This window comes from Podarcis tiliguerta, assembly GCF_965153285.1.
Source record: "Podarcis tiliguerta genome assembly, chromosome: 7".
Taxonomy (NCBI): domain Eukaryota; kingdom Metazoa; phylum Chordata; class Lepidosauria; order Squamata; family Lacertidae; genus Podarcis; species Podarcis tiliguerta.
In genome coordinates this window covers 61,827,910-61,850,750 of record NC_139540.1, presented here as the reverse complement: position 1 = coordinate 61,850,750, position 22,841 = coordinate 61,827,910, and the positions used below count along the sequence as shown (strand labels likewise).

General features: G+C 44.4%; 2 protein-coding genes across 9 annotated transcripts in view; both read right to left on the bottom strand.

Annotated features, from left to right (window-relative positions):
• Nucleotides 1-12,473, bottom strand: part of TXNDC5 (thioredoxin domain containing 5) — a 28,223-nt gene extending 15,750 nt beyond the window's left edge. Inside the window, exons 1-5 of the mRNA XM_083449731.1 lie at nt 12,113-12,473; nt 7,892-8,041; nt 5,229-5,334; nt 4,168-4,261; nt 1,828-1,943 (exon numbers count right to left, since the gene is read on the bottom strand). Coding sequence (XP_083305857.1) covers nt 1,828-1,943; nt 4,168-4,261; nt 5,229-5,334; nt 7,892-8,041; nt 12,113-12,318 — 672 coding nt within the window. The 5' untranslated portion in view covers nt 12,319-12,473. The remainder of the gene's footprint in view (nt 1-1,827; nt 1,944-4,167; nt 4,262-5,228; nt 5,335-7,891; nt 8,042-12,112) is intronic.
• Nucleotides 12,474-16,163: 3,690 nt separating this feature from the next.
• BLOC1S5 (biogenesis of lysosomal organelles complex 1 subunit 5) overlaps nt 16,164-22,841 on the bottom strand; it is a 32,188-nt gene continuing 25,510 nt past the window's right edge. For 3 of the 8 annotated variants that reach the window (XR_014513407.1, XR_014513412.1, XR_014513414.1), the window contains 2 exons: nt 18,005-18,147; nt 16,164-16,588 (listed from right to left, as the gene is read on the bottom strand). The gene's annotated coding sequence lies outside the window, so the exon portion shown is untranslated. Of the gene's footprint in view, nt 17,277-18,000; nt 18,148-18,824; nt 19,511-22,841 lie in introns of all 8 variants that reach the window. The other 5 variants (XR_014513408.1, XR_014513409.1, XR_014513410.1 and 2 more) reach the window with 5 other exon arrangements.

The following is a 22,841-nucleotide window of genomic DNA, read 5'->3' as shown; positions in this document are numbered from 1 at the left end:
TCTGGACTAAATGGGCCATTGGCCTGATCCAGCAGCCTCTTCTTATGTTGGAAACAAGAGGAAGAATTAGAAGAGGGGAAATCAAGAATCTGGAGCAAGCAAGAAGCTGAGAACAGATGACTAGTCACTACAACCTTCAAGGTGGGAGGAGTGAGAAATGCTAGTGAATGACTTAAGGAAGAACATCCAAGGCAGCAGTCAACTGGAGAGACTGGAAGAGCAAGAAGAGAGAGAGAAAATTCAGGGGAAGAAACCAAGCAGTGTGGCTTATTCGGCAGCTGCAGGAAAGTAAATGAGAATGAGAATCAAGGCGAACCAACAACAACATGACAAAGAACAAAATTAGGATGACGAGGGCAATATGCAGTAGGGCCAGCACTGAGAGCAACACTACCAGCTAACCAGCGTGAAATAAGGGGTGGGGAAATGGAGACGTCAGAGAACAGCAGTCCAAACACCCTTGAAAAGCAAAATTGCAAACACTTCGCACAATGGCCTGGATCCAGACGAACAGCACAATCCTACCCAGGACTTTACCCAGAAGTAAGTCCAATGGAACTCAATGGGGCCTATTCCCAGGTAAACGGGTTTAGGATTACATCCAAAATCCATTACACTTTGTAGCTCCATTGAAATCAATGAGGACATGTTGTTTCGGCAAGTTTAGATCCAATTGATTTCAGTGGGTTTAAAGTGTAACAGGCTTGGTGTTACTCAATATTTTTGAAGGCAGGCAGAACACTTGTCTGTGTTGGTTTCAACAAGCATTTATTTGCCCCCTTCCAAACCTGCTCTCAGTTAGGAAAAACAAAATGAAAATATTGATATATTTTTTTAAAAAAACACACAAAATAAGTATCAGACTTTCCTTCCAATGTCATGTGCAGTTTGTCTTCCAACAGACCCCGAATACTTTATTTCGTCTAAACTATTAACCGTGCACCCAGTTGAACATTTCAGGCTGGGAGAGCAATCTTTTCCACCAGAAAGCTAACAATATGACTACACTCCTGTTTTTATAGTTAGCTGAAGTTGTTCCAACACCCACACACATCTGCCTGAAGATGGAAAGAAGGACTCCATCATCATAAAAGTAAGCTGCAGGGACCCTGCCTTTTCCTTCTTTAAAATAACAAGGCCCTGGTATGGCTATATTCCTATTAACCACTCATTCACTTGCCCACAAAGAGTAAGAATCCCTCCCGTGTAAGCAGTTTGCTACTTACTGTTTCTGAAACAGATAATTTGTTTGATTTTGCTGTTAACTGTCCTGATTTTTACAGTGGTACCTCGGGTTACATACACTTTAGGTTACATATGCTTCAGGTTACAGACTCCGCTAACCCAGAAATAGTACCTCAGGTTAAGAACTTGGCTGCAGGATGAGAACAGAAATCGTGCAGCGGCAGCACAGCAGCAGCAGAAAGCCCCATTAGCTAAAGTGGTGCTTCAGGTTAGGAAAAGTTTCAGGTTAAGAACGGACCTCCAGAACGAATTAAGTATGCAACCAGAGGTACCACTGTATTTTTATGTTATTTTTTAAAATATGGAAAGGCCGGGTACAAAGGTTTTAAATGAGTAAATAAGCTTCCCTGTGACATACACACAGGTAAGATAAATATTTTGTTGGCAGGTTCCAGCAAAACAAGCAAGGCACCAGAAATTTTTAAAAAAACACCGAGATGTGCAAATGGACTGCCAGGAGTATTATACCGCAGAGTAAATGAAGTTAATTGCGGGTTAATGGAGCAAACAGCGTTCTCCCATCATAGATGTTACTGTCCAGGTACATAATGTTCAATTTAAGACCTTGTAAACGAAGCCTACCTTGCCGATCTTGGCAGTCCCCGAATTTTCAAGGTGCTGGGCCAACTGCTCCCAAGTTGGCGCCAGGGCCTTGCAGTGGCCACACCAGGGGGCAAAGAATTTGATAAAGTGATTGCCTAAAAACAAAACAAGGCGTATGTGAATAAAGAGGGCTCAGTTCACGCATTCCAGCAGTGATTACCGTATTTTTCGCCCTATAGGACGCACTTTTCCCCCTCCAAAAATGAAGGGGAAATGTGTGTGCGTCCTATGGGGCAAATGCAGGCTTCGCGCACCTCTCCGCAAGCAGTGGGAGCCCAGCGCTGGGCTCCCGCTGCTTGCGGAGAGTTGCCTGCATGCTGAAGCCTGCCCGCGCTGAGCTCAGCGCGTCCAGGCTTCGCAGACCTCTCAGCAAGCAGCGGGAGCCAGCGCTGGGCTCCAACGTCTTGAAGAGCTGCCTGTTTGGGGGCTGGGGGAAGCTCGGGCTTCCCCCGCCCCAACCCCGCGCCTGGGGGGGGGGGGGAATTTTTATTCCCCCCCCAAAAAACTAGGTGCACCTTATGGGACGGTGCGTCCTATAGGGCGAAAAATATGGTAAGTGTCATTCTTTATGCAGACAAACAACAGCGGAAGGTGTACTGCTGCCATTTGCCATGACTGGGTTTCCATTCTCAAGAGGTGGGGATCCTGATCCCAGCATCACACAGCTGCTCTGTGTGAAACATGGGTCTCGCTCCCACCTGTAGCTCTCAGTCACCTGCGCTATATGTCCCCAAGCATAGCCACTTAGAAACCTTGGTAAGATAAGCAAGGTAACCTTGCCTGACATTCTTCCCCTAATACCCTCTCTACTACACTGCACTCAAAAACTTTATGCAGCACTTTTCTTTTTTCACACAAGGCTACTAAAGGTAAAAGGTAAAGGACCCCTGGACAGTTAAGTCCAGTCAAAGGTGACTAAGGGGTCGCGAAGCTCATCTCGCTTTGAGGGAGCCGGCATTTGCCCACAGACAGCTTTCCGGGTCGTGTGGCCAGCATGACTAAACCGCTTCTGAAGCAACGGAACACCATGGTGAAAGCCAGAGCGCATGGAAATGCCGTTTACCGTCCCGCTGCAGCGGTACCTATTTATCTACTTGCACTGGCATGCTTTCGAACTGCTAGGTTGGCAGGAGCTGGGACACAGCAGCAGGAGCTCATTCCATCACGGGGATTCGAACCGCCAACCTTCTGATCAGCAAGCCCAAGAGGCTCAGTGGTGTAGACCACAGCGCCACCCGTGCCACAAGGCTACTAAAGAATCTTGATTCCAAAAGGTTTCCTCTAAAACGTCATCTCCTCTGAGTCTTGCAGGCCTCGAGGTTATCTGCAGGTGAAAGGTTATCAGATGGCCTTTTGGAGTTCTCAGTGGAGAAAGTTTGTTGGAGGTGCCAGAACAACAAGGATGGGGAAAGGCTTTTCCTTAAACCTCTGGTCTCACTGGGTCTGAAGAAGGTTCAGAGCAATCTCTACCTGCCCTGGAAGTATGTTGCCAAGCATCAGGTCCTGGATAACAACAGGTTAACAGCCGAGTTCTGAGGATTACAGTTCATCTTAGTAAGCTGAACGTTGGCCTTCTGCCTCCATAAGGACACAAAAAGAGCCACGCTGGATCAGCCCAAAGACCCATCTAGTCCAGCATTCTTTTCTTACAGTGGCCAACCAGATGCCTATAGAAAGCTTGCAAGGAGGACCTGGCTGCTCACAGCCTCTTCGCTTTCCCCTTCACACAAACCAGTGAACAAGTCAGGAAGTCTTCAGTTGCATCCGAACTGGGAAACTATGGTTAATAGCTTCGGAACAATGCAGGGCATGATGCCAACTTCCAACCACCGTTTCAGGCTTGCTCTGAAACCATTAACTAAAACCTTCCTGATTTCATAGAAACACAGAAGGGACTACGAGGGTCATCTAGTCCAACCCCCCCTGCAATGCAGGGATCTTTTTGCCCAATGTGGGGATCAAACACACGGCCCCAAGACTGAGAATCTCATGCTCTACCAATTGAGCTGTCCTTTGTTCACTTGCCTACGTGAAAGGAGTTGTTGTAGCAGCTACATGCAGAGGGCATGAGGTTGATTTGTAACTCGGCTTCAAAACTCAGGATATGAACATTCAAAACATGGCAAGTGTCATTAGTTTGCAATGCTTGAGCTGTGACCCAGGAACTCTCAAGATGAAATCTCATTTCTGCTACACAGATTCATTAGACAGCCTATTCATTATGGGACACTGTACCACTGTTACATAAATTTATTAAATACAAAGAGCATTTTTTTTTTTAAAAAAAGGAAGGATTTGCAGCAATAACTATCAAGTTACCTTCTGCAACGTGCGTTTTGAAATTAGCTGATGTGAGCTCATATAGACCCTGCTTCGACTCCGGGTCTTTGGGAGACTCTGGTTCAGACTCCTCCTATCATACAAAGGAAAATTAGATTAACAACGCTATTGTATCTCAAGACAGACACAGCTGGTTATATAGCTGCATGCATAATGAAACCGCAAGTATAAGTTTGTGGTTATACTCACAACTGCAAACATGACAACACTCGTTCGCATTTTCAGATAAAAGTACACACCTATAAGCTAAAGTGCTATATACACATTTGTAAAACAACTCATGCCATCCATCCAAATGTAACTACTTCTTGCATGGAATTATTTTCCCCCAAACACACACACACACACACACACACACACACACACACACACACACAATGTATGTTATGTCTGCAGATCAATAAATTTTATTTTCCTAGAGCAACAATTGAGAGGCAGCCAACTTTCAAGAAAAAAACAAAGCAATGCTGGCAGCAGAAGCAGCAGCAGCACTGAGGGCATGTTGTAGGGCTGCAGGGTGCAGGGTGAGTGAGTGAGTGAGTGAGCGAGCGAGTGTGTGTGTGTGTGTGTGTGTGTGTAGAGCTCCAAGTTCAACCAGTTTACTTCCTTAGCCCACACCTAACCAGGAGAGCTTGCATTTGGTTCAGTGTAGGAATGAAGGATAAAAAAATAATAATACCCACATTCAGCAACCGTTTCCCTTCAATGTGAACAGCAGTGGTTTTTAAAAACATGGACATTATTGATGGCTGTTCATCACTGCCCAGCTCAAATCATTAAAGGAAGAGGTAGGATAACACAAGGCCCCAAACCTTCATCTTGTCCAATTTTAGCCACATTACATCCGTTCTTTATTTTCTAACACATTCTCTAAGGGGGGAAATGCAAAACGTATGGCCTTCTGGCCTTCGATGGGCTCCCCTTATAATTCAGTAACTGATATGCTGTATTTGCACTGTTTTAAAAACAAACAAAAAACAATTTGAATGGCATTTTATTTTGTGTCTCCTGAAAGAAGGAAGGACTCTTTGATCACTTACAGCAGGTTCTTCTTTTAGTGTCTTCAGCATCCAGTTCTCCAGCGACTGAAAGTCTCTAGGTCCCTGGTATTTTGCAGCTTCTTGGCCTGGTCTAAGCAGTTTCAGGCTGCAAATACAAGACAACAAATGCAAATGTTTTTAAGGTCATGCAATGTCGAAACATTCTGAAAACAACTGTACTTTTGTTGTCATGTTCCAGCTCAAAGAACCTTCCTCAGGGTGGTCTCTTTAATCCTAATTTTTCACAGTTGTGTTGATTTCAGTAGCGTGGCATTAGGCTTTCCAAGGCCACAATTTATCTGCAAACTTTCAAAAAGACTTAAAAAACTGAAGACAGCTTCAAATCTAACTGTGATGGAGATAGTCTGAATGCCTTTCACTGCCGTGAAAACGTAACAGTACCACCTTCTGTACCCAAAACAAACTATTTGCAATGCGGAGGGAAAAGGGGTCTATAGATTAGCGCCTGTGACGTCACTAGCCTTTCCTCACCTCCACCCAAACAATTCATGGAGCAGTTCTGCAACTGCTTTATAATTGCTTGTGTTGCTTTTTCTTGGTAATGTCAAGGGCAAAAAAAGGTAAAGGACCCCTGACAGTTAAGTCCAGTTGCGGATGACTGGGGTTGTGGTGCTCATCTCGCTTTACAGGCCGAGGGAGCCGGCATTTGTCTGCAGACAGTTTTTCCAAGTCAGCATGACTAAGCCGCTTCTGGCGAACCAGAGCAGTGCACGGAAACGCTATTTACCTTCCCGCTGGAGTGGTACCTATTTATCTACTTGCACTTTTTTGGCATGCTTTCGAATTGCTAGGTTGGCAGGAGCTGGGACGGAGCAACGGGAGCTCACCCCGTCACGGGAATTTGAACCGCTGACCTTCTGATTGGCAAGCCCAAGAGGCTCAGTGGTTTAGACCACAGCGCCACCCGCTTTTACTAATATAAACTCTGCTTATATACACACGTATATATTTGAGGACAGCATGCCTAAAACATAAAGGGACAGAGCCAACTGCATGTTTAAACTTGCAAGATATGTATTACAAGCCCAACTTCAAGGCTAGGTTCTCACACTACAAGTAAAGAGCCCATTATGACTACTGCTGAATGTTACACCTGTCTTCTTATGAAACATTTTATATCAGCATATTAAGAAATCTAAAGTGAAAAACTGTTAAGAAACTTAGGCCAGAGGCCCATCACTATCTGCCCATACACGTCGAGTGAGGAGTCCTGGTTACCTGCCGTCTGCCAATAAAGCGTTGGATAATTCACAGCAAGTATGAAATCAAGAACCTGCCGACCTCATGCAAATTCAGCCTGCCCAGGCTGTGGGCATACACGCCCCACAGCAGGGAAGAGCTCATCAAAGAGAGGCTATATCTGCATAATCATCTAACAGGCTACCCTTGCCAAGAAGCTTCCAGGGTGTCGTCAATTAGGTTCTTCCTGGTTTAGCAAATGAACACAGGCCTTGGAAAAGGAAATGCTCAGTAATTACTATACCAGATGAGGTGTGGTCCTCTCACCCCAACCTACCGGAGCAATTTAACCACCACCTGCTAGCTATAAGACCTTTGCATCACCTTGGCACATTTGCACAGCTGTTCCTCTTATCCATGCACAGGCAAACATATGGGTGTGCTCACTGCACTTTTCATTAAAACCCAAGAGGAGCAAGGAGGAAACAGAAACAGAATATTGGAAGGTTTTCAGTGCTAGTACTCCTCAGTCTAGATCCACTGAAGTTAATGAGCATGGCTAACGTAGGTTTATTAATTTCAATAGGTCTACTCTGAGCAGAAGCTAGTTGAATACAGCCCATTGCTTTTATTTCCTTGTGCAAATATGTATGTACATAATCCCATGGTACAGTCCAATGGCACATAAGCCCACCAACCATGCTGAAGCTAAGCAGGTCTGGGCAGTGCCTAGGAGAGGCATTTTCTGGCTTCACGGTTTTTCTTGCATCATGATTTTTGCCACTGCCTGCTCTTGTGGTTCGCTGTCCCCTGAATGAGGCAGGTGAGAGCTGAGCCAGCAGAGTTAACAAGGGCTGCAGGAATCGAGAGAAGCACTGTCTGACTTCAGTGTTCCCCACATAATGATTTTTGAATAGCACACAGACACAGACACACACAGAGAGACACATCATGATTCAAGATATATTGCCAGGGTCAAAAATTATGAAACTGATGTCACGATATGGACATCAAACCAGTTTTGGATGATATATTGATATTATCACCTAGCCTAAGTGCCTAGATGGAAGATTTCCCAAGAACCTCATAAATGCTGCCTTGAGTTCCATAACAGAACAAAGGCAGGATATTAATTTAAGAAAATAAAGCAACAATATTAAGAGGGCTTTTTTAAAACAATGACTGTGATTGCTACATGGGCTGCTGCTAGGTAGAAGGTCTGTTCACAAAACAGGGAAAAAGAGGATTCTGGTCCTTCCCAGAAACAGAATCTAATGTATAATACACAATACAGTACATTCCATGCACTTGGCAAAAAAGACGAGGCTGCTGACATTTAGCATTTCACCACAATGCTACACTATAAGCACTCAAAAGCAACTGCCCCCCTCATGCTGGCATGGGCCTAAAGGAGATACGCAGAACAATTAACGGATGCAACGTTAATGCAACTTTAAACGTACGTTGGGTACCCTCTGACACTATACTCAGAACACAGTGGCGTATCCGCAGTGCAGTCCACTTTGACGACATAGACCTGTGGATCTTCCATGCTGTTGTACTTGTCTGCAAGATCGTTCCATGTTGGCTGGAGGCGCTGGCAGTGCCCACACCTGGGGTAAAAAAGAAGAAGATTAATGAATTCATTTTCCATTGTTACAGGGAATACTGAAATCATCTGCATATGGTTTAGAATCTCCATTTTCAACCACACAGAAGCCCGGGAGCTGGGCTTTGGTCCGATTTCAGGTTTCAGTTGATGTTTTTCAAACCGTGTTCTGGGGAAACACTGAGGTTCCTTAGAAGCTTATAGGTATTTTCAATAATGGCTGGAAAGATTCTCTAAAAGATTTCTCATCTCCTGTTACTGATGGGGTGCCACTAAGGGAGTGTACTGGATGCAATCTTAGTTCACGCGAGTTAACAGTGATGAGAAATGATATATAGCCTAGAACATCCCAGAAACCTCAGCGTCTTGCAAGAATTCCATGAGAGAGAGACAGCAGTTTTCCTGCACAAAACTTGATACAATGGAAAGGACTCCCAAAATGTGCAACGTCTGAAACCACTGTATCTAGCAACTAATGTGCCTCAAACATTTATTATTACTACTATTATTAATAATTACTTTTGACAAACACTCAGCAGTTTTAAGCATTTGTTCTGACATTAGTTAGTTACTTGTTCAAAGAGATGAAGAGTGTGTCTAAAGTAGTTCTTTGGATCCCAAACATAATAATGCTGCTTTGAATAAGAATGCATTGCAACGGCAAACAGTGTGAATGTTGAAGAAAATCAAATCATCAAGTTGATGTGAAGTTCAATCAAGACCAGGCTTCCTCAACCTCGGACCTCCAGATGCTTTTGGCCTACAACTCCCATGATCCCTAGCTAGCAGGACCAGTGGTCATGGATGCTAGGAATTGTAGTGTCAAAACATCTGGAGGGCAGAGGTTGAGGAAGCCTGATCAACACCATCACTGGACAAGAAGCATCAGGTATACTCTGTAAAACCTCCCAATGTAGTGTGGGAAAGGCACTTTTCTTTAACCTCACAATATGTGTCACCCTGACCTTAATCCAGGATATCTATAAGTGGTTAGGAGCTCAAGCAGACCAATTCCATCTCGCTCCATTTTCTTCTATTTTTTAAAGTGATACTGTCAACATTCCACAGGTCCTAGAAGTCAAAATTGAGCTGCTTTAGGGCTTCCAAACATTTCTTTTTATTTTACAAAGTAGTATCCATTTTCAAAGACTTCCCCCAAGGGTGCAGAAATCATCCCTTTATTTATAGGTAGCCTGTTTTACTTCCACACTGATTGGTGCAAGACCACACAAGTCTGGCATTACTGTATCGTGCATTAGAGAGATATATGGTCCACTCATTCCTTTCCCAGGGTTCCTTTGTCCTCTTCAGAGCAATTTCGCAAAGGCCAAAGCTCACATTATGATTTACCCTCTAGCAAGCTAGCTTGAATGAATTGATTAATTATGGTCACAGACCAGAAATAGCAAGCTAGATGTGTACCCAGAAGCATTCTGGAAAAAGAGGGAAGACCATGAACTCAATGACTGGGGTGACTATTTGCAAATGTTACAATCAGTATGGGACCACTTGCATACATAGGGAAATTCCAACCCCACCCCACCAAGTGTCCCTCTGGCTACCACAAGGCATGTGTGGAGAAAGACATAGGATAATGAATCTTTTCATGCCTCAAGTATAACACATAATGCAGGTGTGCAACACCCGTGGCCTTCCAGGTGTTGCTGAACTCAAACTCCTAGCATCCTTGACCACTGGCTATGATAGCTGGGGCTGAATAGGACTTGGGAGTCCAACAACACCCTGGTTTCCCATGTTAAAAGGGACATTTCTCTATGATGGTGGGGAAACTCAGATTGCACATCTCATGGCAGAAGAAATGCTCAAATTCTGCCTTTATAACAATGAGCTGTATATGTGTAGACACCCACAGAAGATGCCTATTTGCATTGCAGAAAGAGGAATTGAAAACCTCTGGATTATTTAACTCAACATAGCCCTCATTTGGATGAAGGGGGCGGGGGTGGGAGCACCAGGAGAAAGCCTGTGCTGATGTTTCATGTTAGGAGTTTCCCCCGTTTATCTTTCTAGCTATAAATTCACATTTGAAGTGGGGACACGCAGGAGACCAGAGATACTATTGGAGCTAAAGGGGGCAACCTGACTAGGCCATTGCTAGCTACTTGAAATTGCCCCCCACGTAACCCAAGTGGTGACTCTGCTCCTGATCTGCAGCGCAATTCCTACTAGGAGTCTACCCCTTTAAAAATAAAATTTTAAAGTCAGTTCAGTGCTGATTGAACACTTCTCAATTATTAAGATGGTTGGGTGACGCCAGAAGTCTCCTGCTTTGCCTTGCCAGGAGCTCTGCACAGATCAACACTTCCTATATTAACATCTCAGAGCAAGATTATCTGTGCATATAGACTCTGTCTCAGAAGGAGCTCTTTCTATTTACCTTTTTCTTTGCCCTGAGGCACAGACCTAGGAAAGATGTGAATTCTTAATTAGCTGTTTGCATTTACTGCAGAAGCTTCAGCTGCCTTAAGAGAAAATAGCTTGGAAACCACTTTTGCATGGGCTTTGTTTGAGGACTATGCAACACTGCTTATGAATTTTCAGTGAGTTAAAAAATGGCATTTTATTAATGATAGAGCTGGTCTGAGACCAAGTTCTGGCCCGAGTCTTAGTAGACCTAGGCTCAAATTAAAGGAGGGGAGGAGAGGGGAAAGAGGTTAACATGCTATGTCCTGCTGTTTTGTTTAGATTCCACTTAGGGTGTGTGTGTATTTTTTGCTTTGCCTTTGGTCAGTTAGGACCTGTGAATGGGATCCAGCAATGACAGACTTATCTGCAACAATGGAAATGGTTTTTCTTTGGGTCCTTTGTATGCCTATGAAAATTTGAACAAAAAAAGTATATCAAAGTTTTTTAAAAGGCACAAATACTCCATTAGTTTTCCCTTTACTCTCTATTTAATGTTAGGCCAGATACATATTTTTTTCAGTTTCTTTTTTAAGACACTTGAAAAAGAGCAAAGCTTTTTAAAAATAATAATGTACTGGTAGGCAAACTACTAAACCTTTCTGTAGGCTAGCAATGTGTTAACAAATCTGCAACCCTGAAGTTGCCATTTTTCTAATCACAGAAGTTGTCTCTGCAATCTTCTGCGTGCCTCCACTCCAGAATGTACACTGCTCACATGCATAGCTCATTTGTGTGCGCACAGTTACCTGACTTCTGTGCTGGCCATCACGTGAACACACCTGCACTTAAAATGCACGCACAGATAAGTGATGAGCTACTTCGGGTATTACGGCCACCAATCGATCTGACATAACTTGCCCCCATGAACTTTTTCATTTAGCAACCTAAGAGCCCTGGCCACCTCGCCCCAACATCCTGTTCTTACCAACCAGATGACCGTGGGAAGCCCAAAAGCAAGACCTGAGCGCCAATAGCCCTCTCCTGACTTGCCCATCCACCCCAACGACCCACTTTCAGAAGCACACTGCCTCAAGACAGTGCAGGTACCAACATGGCTAGTATTTATACCCTGCTGGGTCCCACGGGCGAAGGGCAGCTTACGGTAATGCCATTAAACTCTCTCTGGGGACAGAGGGTAAAAGTCACAAGTGGGGGCAGGCTGCAGCAGCTACCTCTGCAGGGAAAGAAAACCTCCTTGCGGGTTTTCTGCCCCTGAGGTGGTAGAGCACCTGCTCTCTCTCCTCAACCGCACCCAGGAATAATGATAGGGCGCAGAGGCAGCACAGCTAGATTAACAGAATCATAGGACTGTAGAGTCGGAAGGGGACCCAGGGGGTCATCTAGTCCAACCTGCTGCCGTGCAGGAAGATGCAGCTGTTCCAAAAAGAGGGGGCTGCTGCTGCGAGATCCCGCCAACTTCTCCACAAATAGAGACTTTTTAAAAGACCCCTTTGGACGCGTGTGCGCGTTTGGGGAGGCAGTGGGTGGAGGATGATGATGGAGGAGGAGGAGGAGGAGCCTCCGCCGCCCCCCCCCCAGCCGGCTGGACCCCCCCCCCCAGCCGCCCTCCGGCCCGCCACGTCAGCGGGAGGAGCAGACCTCGGCGCGCGCCCACCCCCTTCCTTTTCCCCAGGCCGCCGCCGCTCACCACGGGGCGAAGAACATGACGAAGTGCGGCGCGCTCTGGGCGCCATGGCGCAGCATCTCGGCGCTGTAGAGGTGCCGCGCGTGGGGGTCCGCCTCGCCGCCCGCCTCCGTCCCCTCGGCCCGAGCGGGGCCCGCGCCTAAGGAGAGGCAGCCGAGCAGCAGGGCTAGGCAGGCCGTGGAGTGGTGGGAGGAGGAGGAGGCGGCCATGGCGGCGGTGCAAACGGAAAGAGAGCGAGGAAAGAAGGAAGGAAGAAAGAAGCCGGCCCGGGCCACGTCTCCCCTCCCGGCCAACCCCGCCTGCTGCTGCTGCTGCTGCTCCCCCGGCTGCGAGGGCGGCGTCTCCTCAGCCTCCGCCCCCGCTCCGCCTGCCTCGGAGGAGTCAAAGGGCGACGGGGAGGGGCCGGCAGGGAAAGGCCGGCGGCGCCGAAGCGCGCGTCTTTCCCCCTCGCGGCTCCGGAGCAAAGTTGCGCCTGTGAGGAAGCTGCCCGTTAAGTTTCGAAAGAGAAGCGGTTCGGGGCTCAGGGGAGCGGAGGAGCCCATGGGACTCTTAAGAGTCTCCTCCAGCACCATAATTCCCTTCACTGGCTGCTTCAAAAGCATCAATTCTTCGGCGATCAGCCTTCTTTATGGTCCAGCTCTCACTTCCTTACATCGCTACTGGGAAAACCATAGCTTTAACTAGGGGTACTTATTTACAACGCAATTCTAGGCATGCCTAGACCGCACAGAGTAGTGGAGGTTGTTCCCAGGCATAGGAGCCAACTTAATATAATACTGAAAGGTGTGCGCATGCAGGTAAGCCCTGCCCCGCATAATCAATCACAAGATTGCAATTGTTGCAAGGTGCGCTTTCTTCAGCGCCGAAGAACCTAATCACTCGCATCCAGTATTGGAAGCAGAGCTGAACCTGAGTGAGCCACGTGCCTCTGAATAGTGATAGTGGGATTCACACACAGAGAGAGTACAATTGCTTGCAGAATTCCCACAGGCATCTGGTTGACTACTATGAGAACAGGACGTTGGAATAGATGGCCCTTTGATCCAGCAGGGCTCTTACGTTCTTAAGACAAATTAGATAGTTTTGCTCTTGTATTATTCTTCCATTCCTAGCTTGACACAAGACGACCTAACCGTATCATAAAGGCATCGCACAGCTAATCACTATGTTAACAAAGATAGATATAAATTTAGGGGGTACCATATGTAAAATGTAAGTTTAGGACAAATTAGAAAGGGACCTAGCAGACACAGGGCTTTGTGTTCCTGTGTCTATCATACCTAAAAGCTGAGCTATGCTTTCATGACACTCATCTAGCCTGTTTTATAGCTAAGGATAAAATTGCTAGGCAAAACCTGTAACCAGAGCTGACTTTGTAAGACAGAAATACACCAGTTAGTTGAATCAAGGGAACCGCTATTTGCCACAGGCCTAACTTTGACACACACACACACACACACACACACAACTCTTAACAAATACTACCAATGTTAATGTAACATTTGTTAGACAGCTGACATATAACAAGCCAATTGAATGAACAATTTCAATTGAGAATTTGCTATTAATTTGTCCTACAATTCAGAGAGTCTTCGAAAGGAAACAGATTCTTCGAGTCTCCCAAATATAGTAGTTTTTTTATTTTGACAGCTGTCTGACTGAAATGCTGGTCTCTCCAGAGAGATAATGTGATGTAATTTTCATGACAGCCCAATTGTCATTGGTTAGGAAGGATATAATAATCTCAGTGGAGAGGGAAAAAGTGATTCTGCCATCTGTAAGCGTCTATCCCAATTACTTCAATGATTTGTACCTCTCATGTAGGGCTGGGAGTGGAAACTTCTACAAGCTGTTGAATAAAATGACATAATTTTGCCACCCACAAAACATTATGCAGTATGACAGTTTAAGAGATGGTAAGAGCAGTCAGAAAGTACAATCTCGTAACAAGTGGATACTTTTTTGCTTCCCTGCCCCACTCCAGAACAGTTTTACAATCCTAAGAATGGCTAGGTCAATCTTCTTTGTACCCCTACTCTACTTTTTGCCCTCGACTCAGAGTGTGTTTGGGTGGAGATACTGCCTCCTCTAACTGTCTAGCCAAACCTTGAACTTCAGGAGCTCATTGCTGCAGCTTCCATAGCCATGCCCCCAAAGGGAGTCCAAAGGTGTTGGCAGATGTGTTGGTTTATTATTATGCACAGAGGTACCAAAGAGCAGCTTGAAACAAACTTTATTAGGATCAGTCCTGTTTCCGAAGACTAATTCCACTGAACTCATGTTGAAAGCCTTGTTAGCATTTCATTCACTTGCCAGAGCAAGAAGGCTCTGACCTGGCATTCCTGCAGATTCTGTCCCTCATTCCTGCACTGAAAAAAGACCCAAAGCTGCCCATCCCTGCATGACCCCCCCCCCCTACTGCTGCATCTTAGCCATCTAAAAAGTAACCTGATCCCCATGTCTTGTCTAGTCTAGTGCTTCCAATGCTTGAAACTCGTTCCAGAATAACTACGTGTGCCATCTATCCTCCTTTAAAACCCCTCCTCAAAACACTCCATTCCTGTGAAGTCTACCACTCAACTGAAACAAAGCTGTGTTAAGTATTGACAATTGCATTTGCTCGTATCCATCTCATTACCCAAGCTTCTCCCTCCCCATCCTTTGAATTTAGCTGGTCAGCTCCCAGAGGCAGGGCTTTGTGTGTTTCAATCATGTTGTGCTGGCAGAATACCCATATCCTACTTGGCTTTCTATAGGCACCAGGTAGATCACTGTGAGAACAGAATGCTGGACTCAACAAATGTTGGGTTTGATCCAGCAAAGCTCTTCTTATGTTCTTATGAAAGTACTGTGTATATTGATGGATTGTATCGTCACCACCATCCTCCCAGGTCTTCAACAATCCAGTAGACCAGGTAAGCTTACAAGAAAAGCTGCATGGTGACAGGCGCCCCATAATATTTCACCCCTTGGTTCCTGTCAGCCATGTACATGGGTGGGCAAGAGAGCAATGGAGTTCTAGGCATTTTAACTGGGGGCTTCAGTTGTGCAGGAATAGCACAGTTCCTTAAAAAAAGAAACACTGCATAGTAATTCTACTTTGCACAGAAGAACCTGCAACTTCCACAGGTCTATTATTAGCTATTAACCACCACCCGGTAGATTCCTGACCACCCTGATTATGCAGTTTCAGAGACCAGTTTCAGCAGTTACTTCCCTTCACTAGCTGCTTGGGCGGAATTGGCTCAAGGTGCTGTTCTGTTGGTTTCCTATCTTGAAAGAGATCATCTCTCATTGAACCAACTTTGGGGAAGTGTAAAACAAATGAAAAAATGCTGCTTGGTTACTTACTTTCGTAACTTTTTGAGATATGATCATCTCTGCTCTAGCCATTTTTTCTTAAGCTAGAGGTTGTTGACAGTCAACAGAACTCTTTTGTTTTCTTGTGCACTAGTAGTTTGTCCTATGAAAACTATGACACAGATCTATTCACTCTGCTTGGAATGTGGGTATTGGTGGAATGACCCAGGCTTCTCTGTAACATAGGATATGTCCTGCAAAGTTCTGAGGCCATGACATTAGCACTTCAATCAATAGACTTCCAGGCTTATCCAGTGTCCACTTAGCTAGCGCAGACATTAGCCATTAATAGATCGATCCTCCATGAATTTGTCTTATCCCTTTTAAAAAACTGCCTCAGTCAATGGTTACCATCACATTTTGTGGCAGTGAATTCCATAGATGATGTGTGTGAAGAAGTTCTCTATGTTATCTGTCCTGAATCTACTGCCTGCCAGCTCCCTTGGGTGACCACAAGTCACAGTATTACGGGAATGGACGAAAAACCTCTATCCACTCGCCACATAATTGGGTAAATCTCTATCATATTCCCATTTAATTGTCCTTTCCTAAGTTAAAACCTTTTAGCCGTTTCATGCAGGGAATGTGCACCAACCCCTTCATGACTTTGTCGTTTTCAAAAGTCATTTTTCTATGACATCTTTTCTGAGATGGGCTAACCAAAAAATGCACACAGTGTTTCAAATGCATCCAATGCATAGGTTTGTTACAGCACTGGAATTTTTATTTCTGATTCCCAATAATCCCTAGCAAGGAATTTGCCATTTTTACAACTGCCACACACACTTGACGTTTCCATTAAGCTATTAACTGAGGGCCAGATTCCATTAAGTAAACGTGCTTGCAGGAGAGCCAGCGTAATGAGTTCCGCTGGGCTACTGCACAGATGGAAGAGGGGGTAGGACATTTTCTTCTTTCGGAAACAGCTTGTCCCATGAATCATGTGGATCAGTCGCTGCACGGTGCTGTGCTGGGGCGAGGATGCAACAGCAGAGCTGGAAGCTTGACTCTCTTTATGAGAAATCTCTGGTGCATATTTTTCTTTACAACTCCGATGGGCCTAATGCTTGCAATGCAAGAAGAAAACAAATTTTCTGTGTCATAGGTACGTTGCTGCTGCTGTTAAAAAAACACAACACACTTGTTGCGGTTCTCTCCCATTAAAAACATTCAGTCATATGAAGACTGCTGTTGGACCAGGCCAAATCCCTATCTAGCCCAGCATTCTGTTTCCACAGTGGCTAACAAGATGTCTATGTGGGATGTTTGCACTGGCATCTGCATTGCCTGTTGGCTTGCTGCCAAGAAAATGCAGCACTAGAAGGCCCTTAGTTACCAGCAAAACGTCCAGGAGTGGAAGCTGTACTAACCCATTAAGCTCATATAAAGGCCCCCAGACAGTTGGAAGGCCATGCTGGGAACTAGTTGAGAGCCTGGGAAATATCTGAATCAAGAACAGCGGGAGGTAGAAATACTATGCTGCTTCCTAGTCCTCCTAAAGTAGCTGGGCGGCCGATAGCTTTGCTCTAGATTGGTATTCTGATACTGGTTCCTGAATATATGCAGTTGACTTGCAATGCAATCGTGTGCATGTCTACTGAGAAGTGAGTCCCGCTGAGTTCAGGATTGCAGTCCCAAGGGCTCTTATGTCAAACACTTAAACTGAAGATAACGGTAGTATACATACTACCACTTAACTTGGCTGCACTAGTTGACAAATAGCACATTCTCTTGCACAGTTCTTGTTATTAAAATTAATGGGAGCTGTACAATAACAAGTGTCCTCTTCACAGCAGTGGGAGACAAACTGTAAAAGGAGACATTTGATCTGATTAGCCTTTAGAGGAAGAAAGAAAATTGGTCTATAAAAAGAATAATCCAAGGACTGTATAGTGTTACTTCAGCCTTGCAAACAGAATGCATATTTGTGACATTTAGCCCTTTCATAGATCTTAATCATTTTAAATCCAAGTACTTTGACTTAACAGGATTGCTGATTGCACAGTAAGCCACAATTTGCTATAAATAACGGGAGGTGAGTTCTAGGATCAGCTCGTTCAAAGTGATTAAGTATTTGGAGTGTAATGTCTGTGGTGGGCAAAAACGCTTGTTATAAATCTACTAAATGTACCAACAAAATAATAAATTTACTGAAGTGACAGCTTTAAACCCAAAACCTGCCTCAGTATTCAGAAAACACACGATTGGAACAATGAGATCATGTGAAAGGATTCTTTAACATTAGCAGATAGTGCTTGTTTTAAAATATTTGCGTGCTGTTTTTTTAGGGGAAACCCTCTCAAGGCATCTTCCAGCATGTACAATCACATCCAGAGTGGCGAATCATTTCAATCTATGAGGGCCACAACCCCTCAAGATGAACCATCTTGGTCTTCATGCCAGTGGTGGGCAGGGAGGGAAAGGCAAAAATTTGACAGGGCAACTGAAGTTGTCAAGCCTCTGCTTAAAGACCTCCAAAGAAGGCTATTATTTCCAAGACACAGAAAAGTAAGAGTTTTCCATGTACGTACTTACTTTACATCTTTCCTCCTTTTATCCAAGCAGGCAAGAGACATTGCCGTGGACACTGTGGAGCGAGGCAAAAACACTTGAGTGTGCAGAACAGGGTCCGTGATGAGTGTAGCCTGAGGAGGAATCGTTCTGAGGGCCAGAGAAGCCTGGAGATCCACATATAATCAATAATCAATGCAAAACCACAGCAATAAAGATAATATATAACCAGTAACACTAATATAACCAATCACTAATCACAAATGACATTGAGTTTAGTAAGAACAACAAACTCAGATATATAAAATATATATCATATCAGGGGTGATATGATAGCCATGTTCAAATATATAAAAGGATGTCACATAGAGGAGGGAGAAAGGTTGTTTTCTGCTGCTCCAGAGAAGCGGACACGGAGCAATGGCTCCAAACTACAAGAAAGAAGATTCCACCTAAACATTAGGAAGAACTTCCTGACAGTAAGAGCTGTTCGACAGTGGAATTTGCTGCCAAGGAGTGTGGTGGAGTCTCCTTCTTTGGAGGTCTTTAAGCAGAGGCTTGACAACCATATGTCAGGAGTGCTCTGATGGTGTTTCCTGCTTGGCAGGGGGTTAGACTCGATGGCCCTTGTGGTCTCTTCCAACTCTTATGATTCTATGATTCTACAACAAACCCACATAATCTTTATTTCAGCTAAGTATGTTTTTAACCATTAGGCAGATTTAAGCTCTGTCCTGCTTGGTGAGGCCAGGTTAACACAGGACCTCCATCAATGGGACAGAGGTCATGACCCTAACAGCACTGCTAGATCCCAACCAGCACAAGGTAGCATGTCAGTCAGTACCCTGGAGAGCTCACTGTACCCAGAGCTGGCTAAGGCTCGCACAGGAAGAGCTGTTGCTTCAGCAACATGCTGAAACCTCCTGAGCTTCTATGAAGGCTGGTTGACCTGATCTTCCTATTGGCCCTGCTCTCTGTTCTTTTAAAGGGCCAGTGCCCTATTCTGTAACTGCTGGTTCCTATGGCATGGCTGCATGTATTGGAGGGATGTCCTCTGAGCTAGACAAGTCTAGAGATGTGTGTGGAGAAGCAAAAGAGGGTAAAATTTACGTTAGTCGCCCAATTTTGCCTCCGGCCCCATCCACCACACCTCGGAAAGTTGCTTAGAAGGGAATGTGCCCCCCCCCCCGGGTTAAAAAGGTAGCCTGCCCCTGTTATAATAGGTGAAAAGTTGGAATATGTGTCTTCTAATTCGGAATATGTTAAGAAGGACTCTGCACCACAGCACAACTGACTATTGATAGTTGTGTTTTCTGCTGCTGAGAGCAATGCACACTGGAAAATATATGACTGCTTTTGTGACAATTACTGAATACAGAAAATCCATTGTGGACCACTTCGTGATAAACCACATGATGACTGTATTTCTTTTATCTGCCATCCTATTATGCTGCTTTGTTCTTCCACTTCTGATGCTTCTTTTAGCATTACACCGTAAGTTATTGTGGAAAGAGGTTACATGTTTTCCACCTGTAATTTGAAAGTGCATCGCACACAAAAATAAGTGACAATAATACTGCCAGAAACCCCAGGGATTAAAAAAACAAAAAAATCCCACCACAGTAGATCTGAAGACAACAACATTGTTTTCAATATTAGACACAGCCATTCAAAACTCAGAGGACTGCAGAGCAGGTCTCTGCCAAGACAGTAATAACCCATAAACAATAACCCATAAACAAACCCATGCTTTTTCCAGACCACCAATCCACTGACATTTTTTTTTACTACTGGTCTAAATTTATTTTTTCCATTTATACCCCATCGTTCTTGCTACAATATGACAGCTCAAAACAGCTTGTAAAAAGGAATAAAATTTCAAAAGCAAACATTTGTAAACTAAATTAAAGCAAACCTAGTTAAAATATATATATATAAACTCCCTGCTCCCCATGCCTCTGAGATAAAAATGTTTTATAGTACAACCCTATGAATATATTCATGGGAGCCCTGCCTCACTGCATTCAAGATGGTTGCAGTGCAAAACTTACTTACATGTGAGTAACTCCCACTTACTTACTTCTGAGTGGACATGTTTAGGATCGCACTGTGTGTGTTTAGAAGCCTCGATCTGTGTTCTGAAAAAGGACCGCACTCCAGAAAACACTCCCAGTGCCTATTTTGCTTTTTGATATTTGAACTTGTTCTATAATCTTCTGTCTTAACCCTGTAGAAATGCAAAGGGTGACTCAAGGTTGGTGGCTCAAGGTTTTAGTTTTGGGGGCAGAGACTAATGTCAGAGAGGAACTGGGCAAATGGTTTGGGTTGCCATATATCCAGATCCAAGTTCGTTTTAAAGACGAACCATAAGAAGAGAGAACACAGAGGCCTTCACAGTGGACTGAGCAGGCACACAGGTCACCTTGTCTTTCTGAACTGCAGCATGTGTGCATTTCATGCAAATCTGTGAGAGAGTGCTGCTGCACTTGGGTTCTGCTTGCTGGCTTCACACAGGCATCAGGTTGGCCACTGTGAAAACAGGATGCTAGACTAGATGGTCCCTTGTCCAGGGAGTAGGGAGTAAGATCAGCACAGCGGAGGGATGAAACAGTAAACAGAATTTGTGCAAGGGAAGGGATTACAGAGAGAAACGAGGGTGGGGGGTAGATAGGAAAACAGTTGGTTGAATTTTGTTTTGACAAAACACTTCAAAAAATTTAATTGAAAAGAGAAGGGATGGAATAGGCAATGAATCAGTGGTCCTCCAGATGTTGTTGGACTCTAATTCCCATCAGCCCTGGCCAGCATTGAAGTCCAAAAAACACCTGGAGGACCACAGGTTTCTCATCTCTGATCGAATGGGCTGCATCTTGCTTACCAAGATATTTGTCTGGATTGTTACTGTACAGCCACATACTAGCAGGCTGGTCAGTCAAAGGATTTCCCCACCCTGGGGAAAGACTGGCAATTCAAATGCAGCCTATGGGATCATTCATAGCCTACTACTGGGACAGTGGGTTGTTAAGATCCTAGAATGAGGATAGTCCAGGGTACACATTTGCAAACATAAATAAACAACTTTAATGGTGAGACGTGGAAACTCAGGTAAGAATGGTCCCTTGTGTGAGCCTGCCTCTTCCTTGCATCCTACAAGTTATCTGTGTTCTTCCAGAACTCCAGAGCCCTCACCGCACTGAGTGATAAGTTAGAAGGCAAGCCTTTTCTGCCAATTGTTTTTGGCAAATGGACCAAGGAAGACTATTGTTGTTGCTGACTGTTATCTCTGCCTCCAATCCCACTTGGCAGAAATTCAAACCTATCTCACTGGTGTTGGAAACTAGGCTTTTGAAAATCTGGATGAGTCAACTCATTAACAAACAAGGAAATGGGAACCAGTCTTAACAAAATATGTACATAAAATAGTTTATTGGATGCTATGCTGTTTGTCCTCATAGCTGTGACACTGTTTTTTATCTTGCTTCACAGTCTTCCTAACAATGGAGTGAGGAGGTCAATGGTTATCAAATTTTAATCAGCCTCAGTGTTGATGTATTACTTACATAGCACAGAAAATATTTTAAGCATTTTCACGGATGGGGGTGGTGGAGCTCAGGAATGCCCATTTAATATTTTTACCATTGTTTAATGCCAGTCGTTGCTCTACAGCAGAGATGGGGAAACCTGAGGCCTTCCAGCTATTGTTGGACCTCAACTTCCATCAGCCCCAGCCAGCAGAACCAATGGTGAGGGATGATGGGAGTTGTATCCCAACAATATTTGGAGGGCCACAGTACCCCATCCCTGCTCTACACCAAGGATGGCCAGTATCTTTGGTCTTGGGACGTACTCCAAATACTAGTTTATGGACAGTAACATCTAACCTCCTTATGCATGGTCACATTCGCTCTGTAAAAAATGTACACAATCACCTACAACAATAGCGTCACAGGTTTAGACACTTGCATCCTGATGGCACAAAGTTATCCTGTGTGAGTGTGTGTTGTTGGGGGAACAAAAGTGCTTCCTGTAAGAAACCTTCAAGAAGGAGGTCAGGGGGTTTCTAAAACCTACTTCATTTCAAGGTTTTTCAGTGACAGAAGAACAATACATTAACCAACATCTGATTTCAAACACAGCTTAATGATTTTCACCTACATGTGCCCTTTTCAGTTACCAGAGATCAAATCAACTGAAAATACATAACACATAATATAGTACAGATTTCTATCACATCACCCATCTTCTAAACTTGATCGCTTAAAAAAAAAAAAGGTTTTTGTTAGCATCATAATATAAATTTAAGATGGGAGTCTAGTAAGCCTTTTATGCTTCTTAATTTTAGAGTCAATTATTATACTAGAGGCGAGTACCATTTTAAAGAATGTATGGTGAGCCCTACAGATTTAGGCCAAAGGCCCACCCAATTCAGCATCATGTTCTCTCTAACTGGATACCTATGGGAAACCTAACGCAGGACACACGCAATAGCAGTCTTTGCCTTCCCTAGCAGCTGGTATTCATACTGCCTCCAATATAGAGGTAATAATATAAAGACATTGCGACTAGTACCAGTCAATATAGTGGTATTCTCCATGGCTTTGGTCTAATCCACTTAACAAGTCATCCAAATTAGTGGCTATCACTACATCTTGCAGGAGCAATTTCCATAGTTTTAAGTATGCACTGTGTGAAGAATGACTTCCTATTGTCTGTCCTGGATCTCCCAGCATTCAGCTTCACTGACATTCTGGTATTATGAAAGACGGAACAATTAACTAAGGAAATACTGGAACAAACAATTTAAACATTCCCATCTACATATTGGTGTATCTTGCTGTGACGAAGGCATAACCTCTCACAA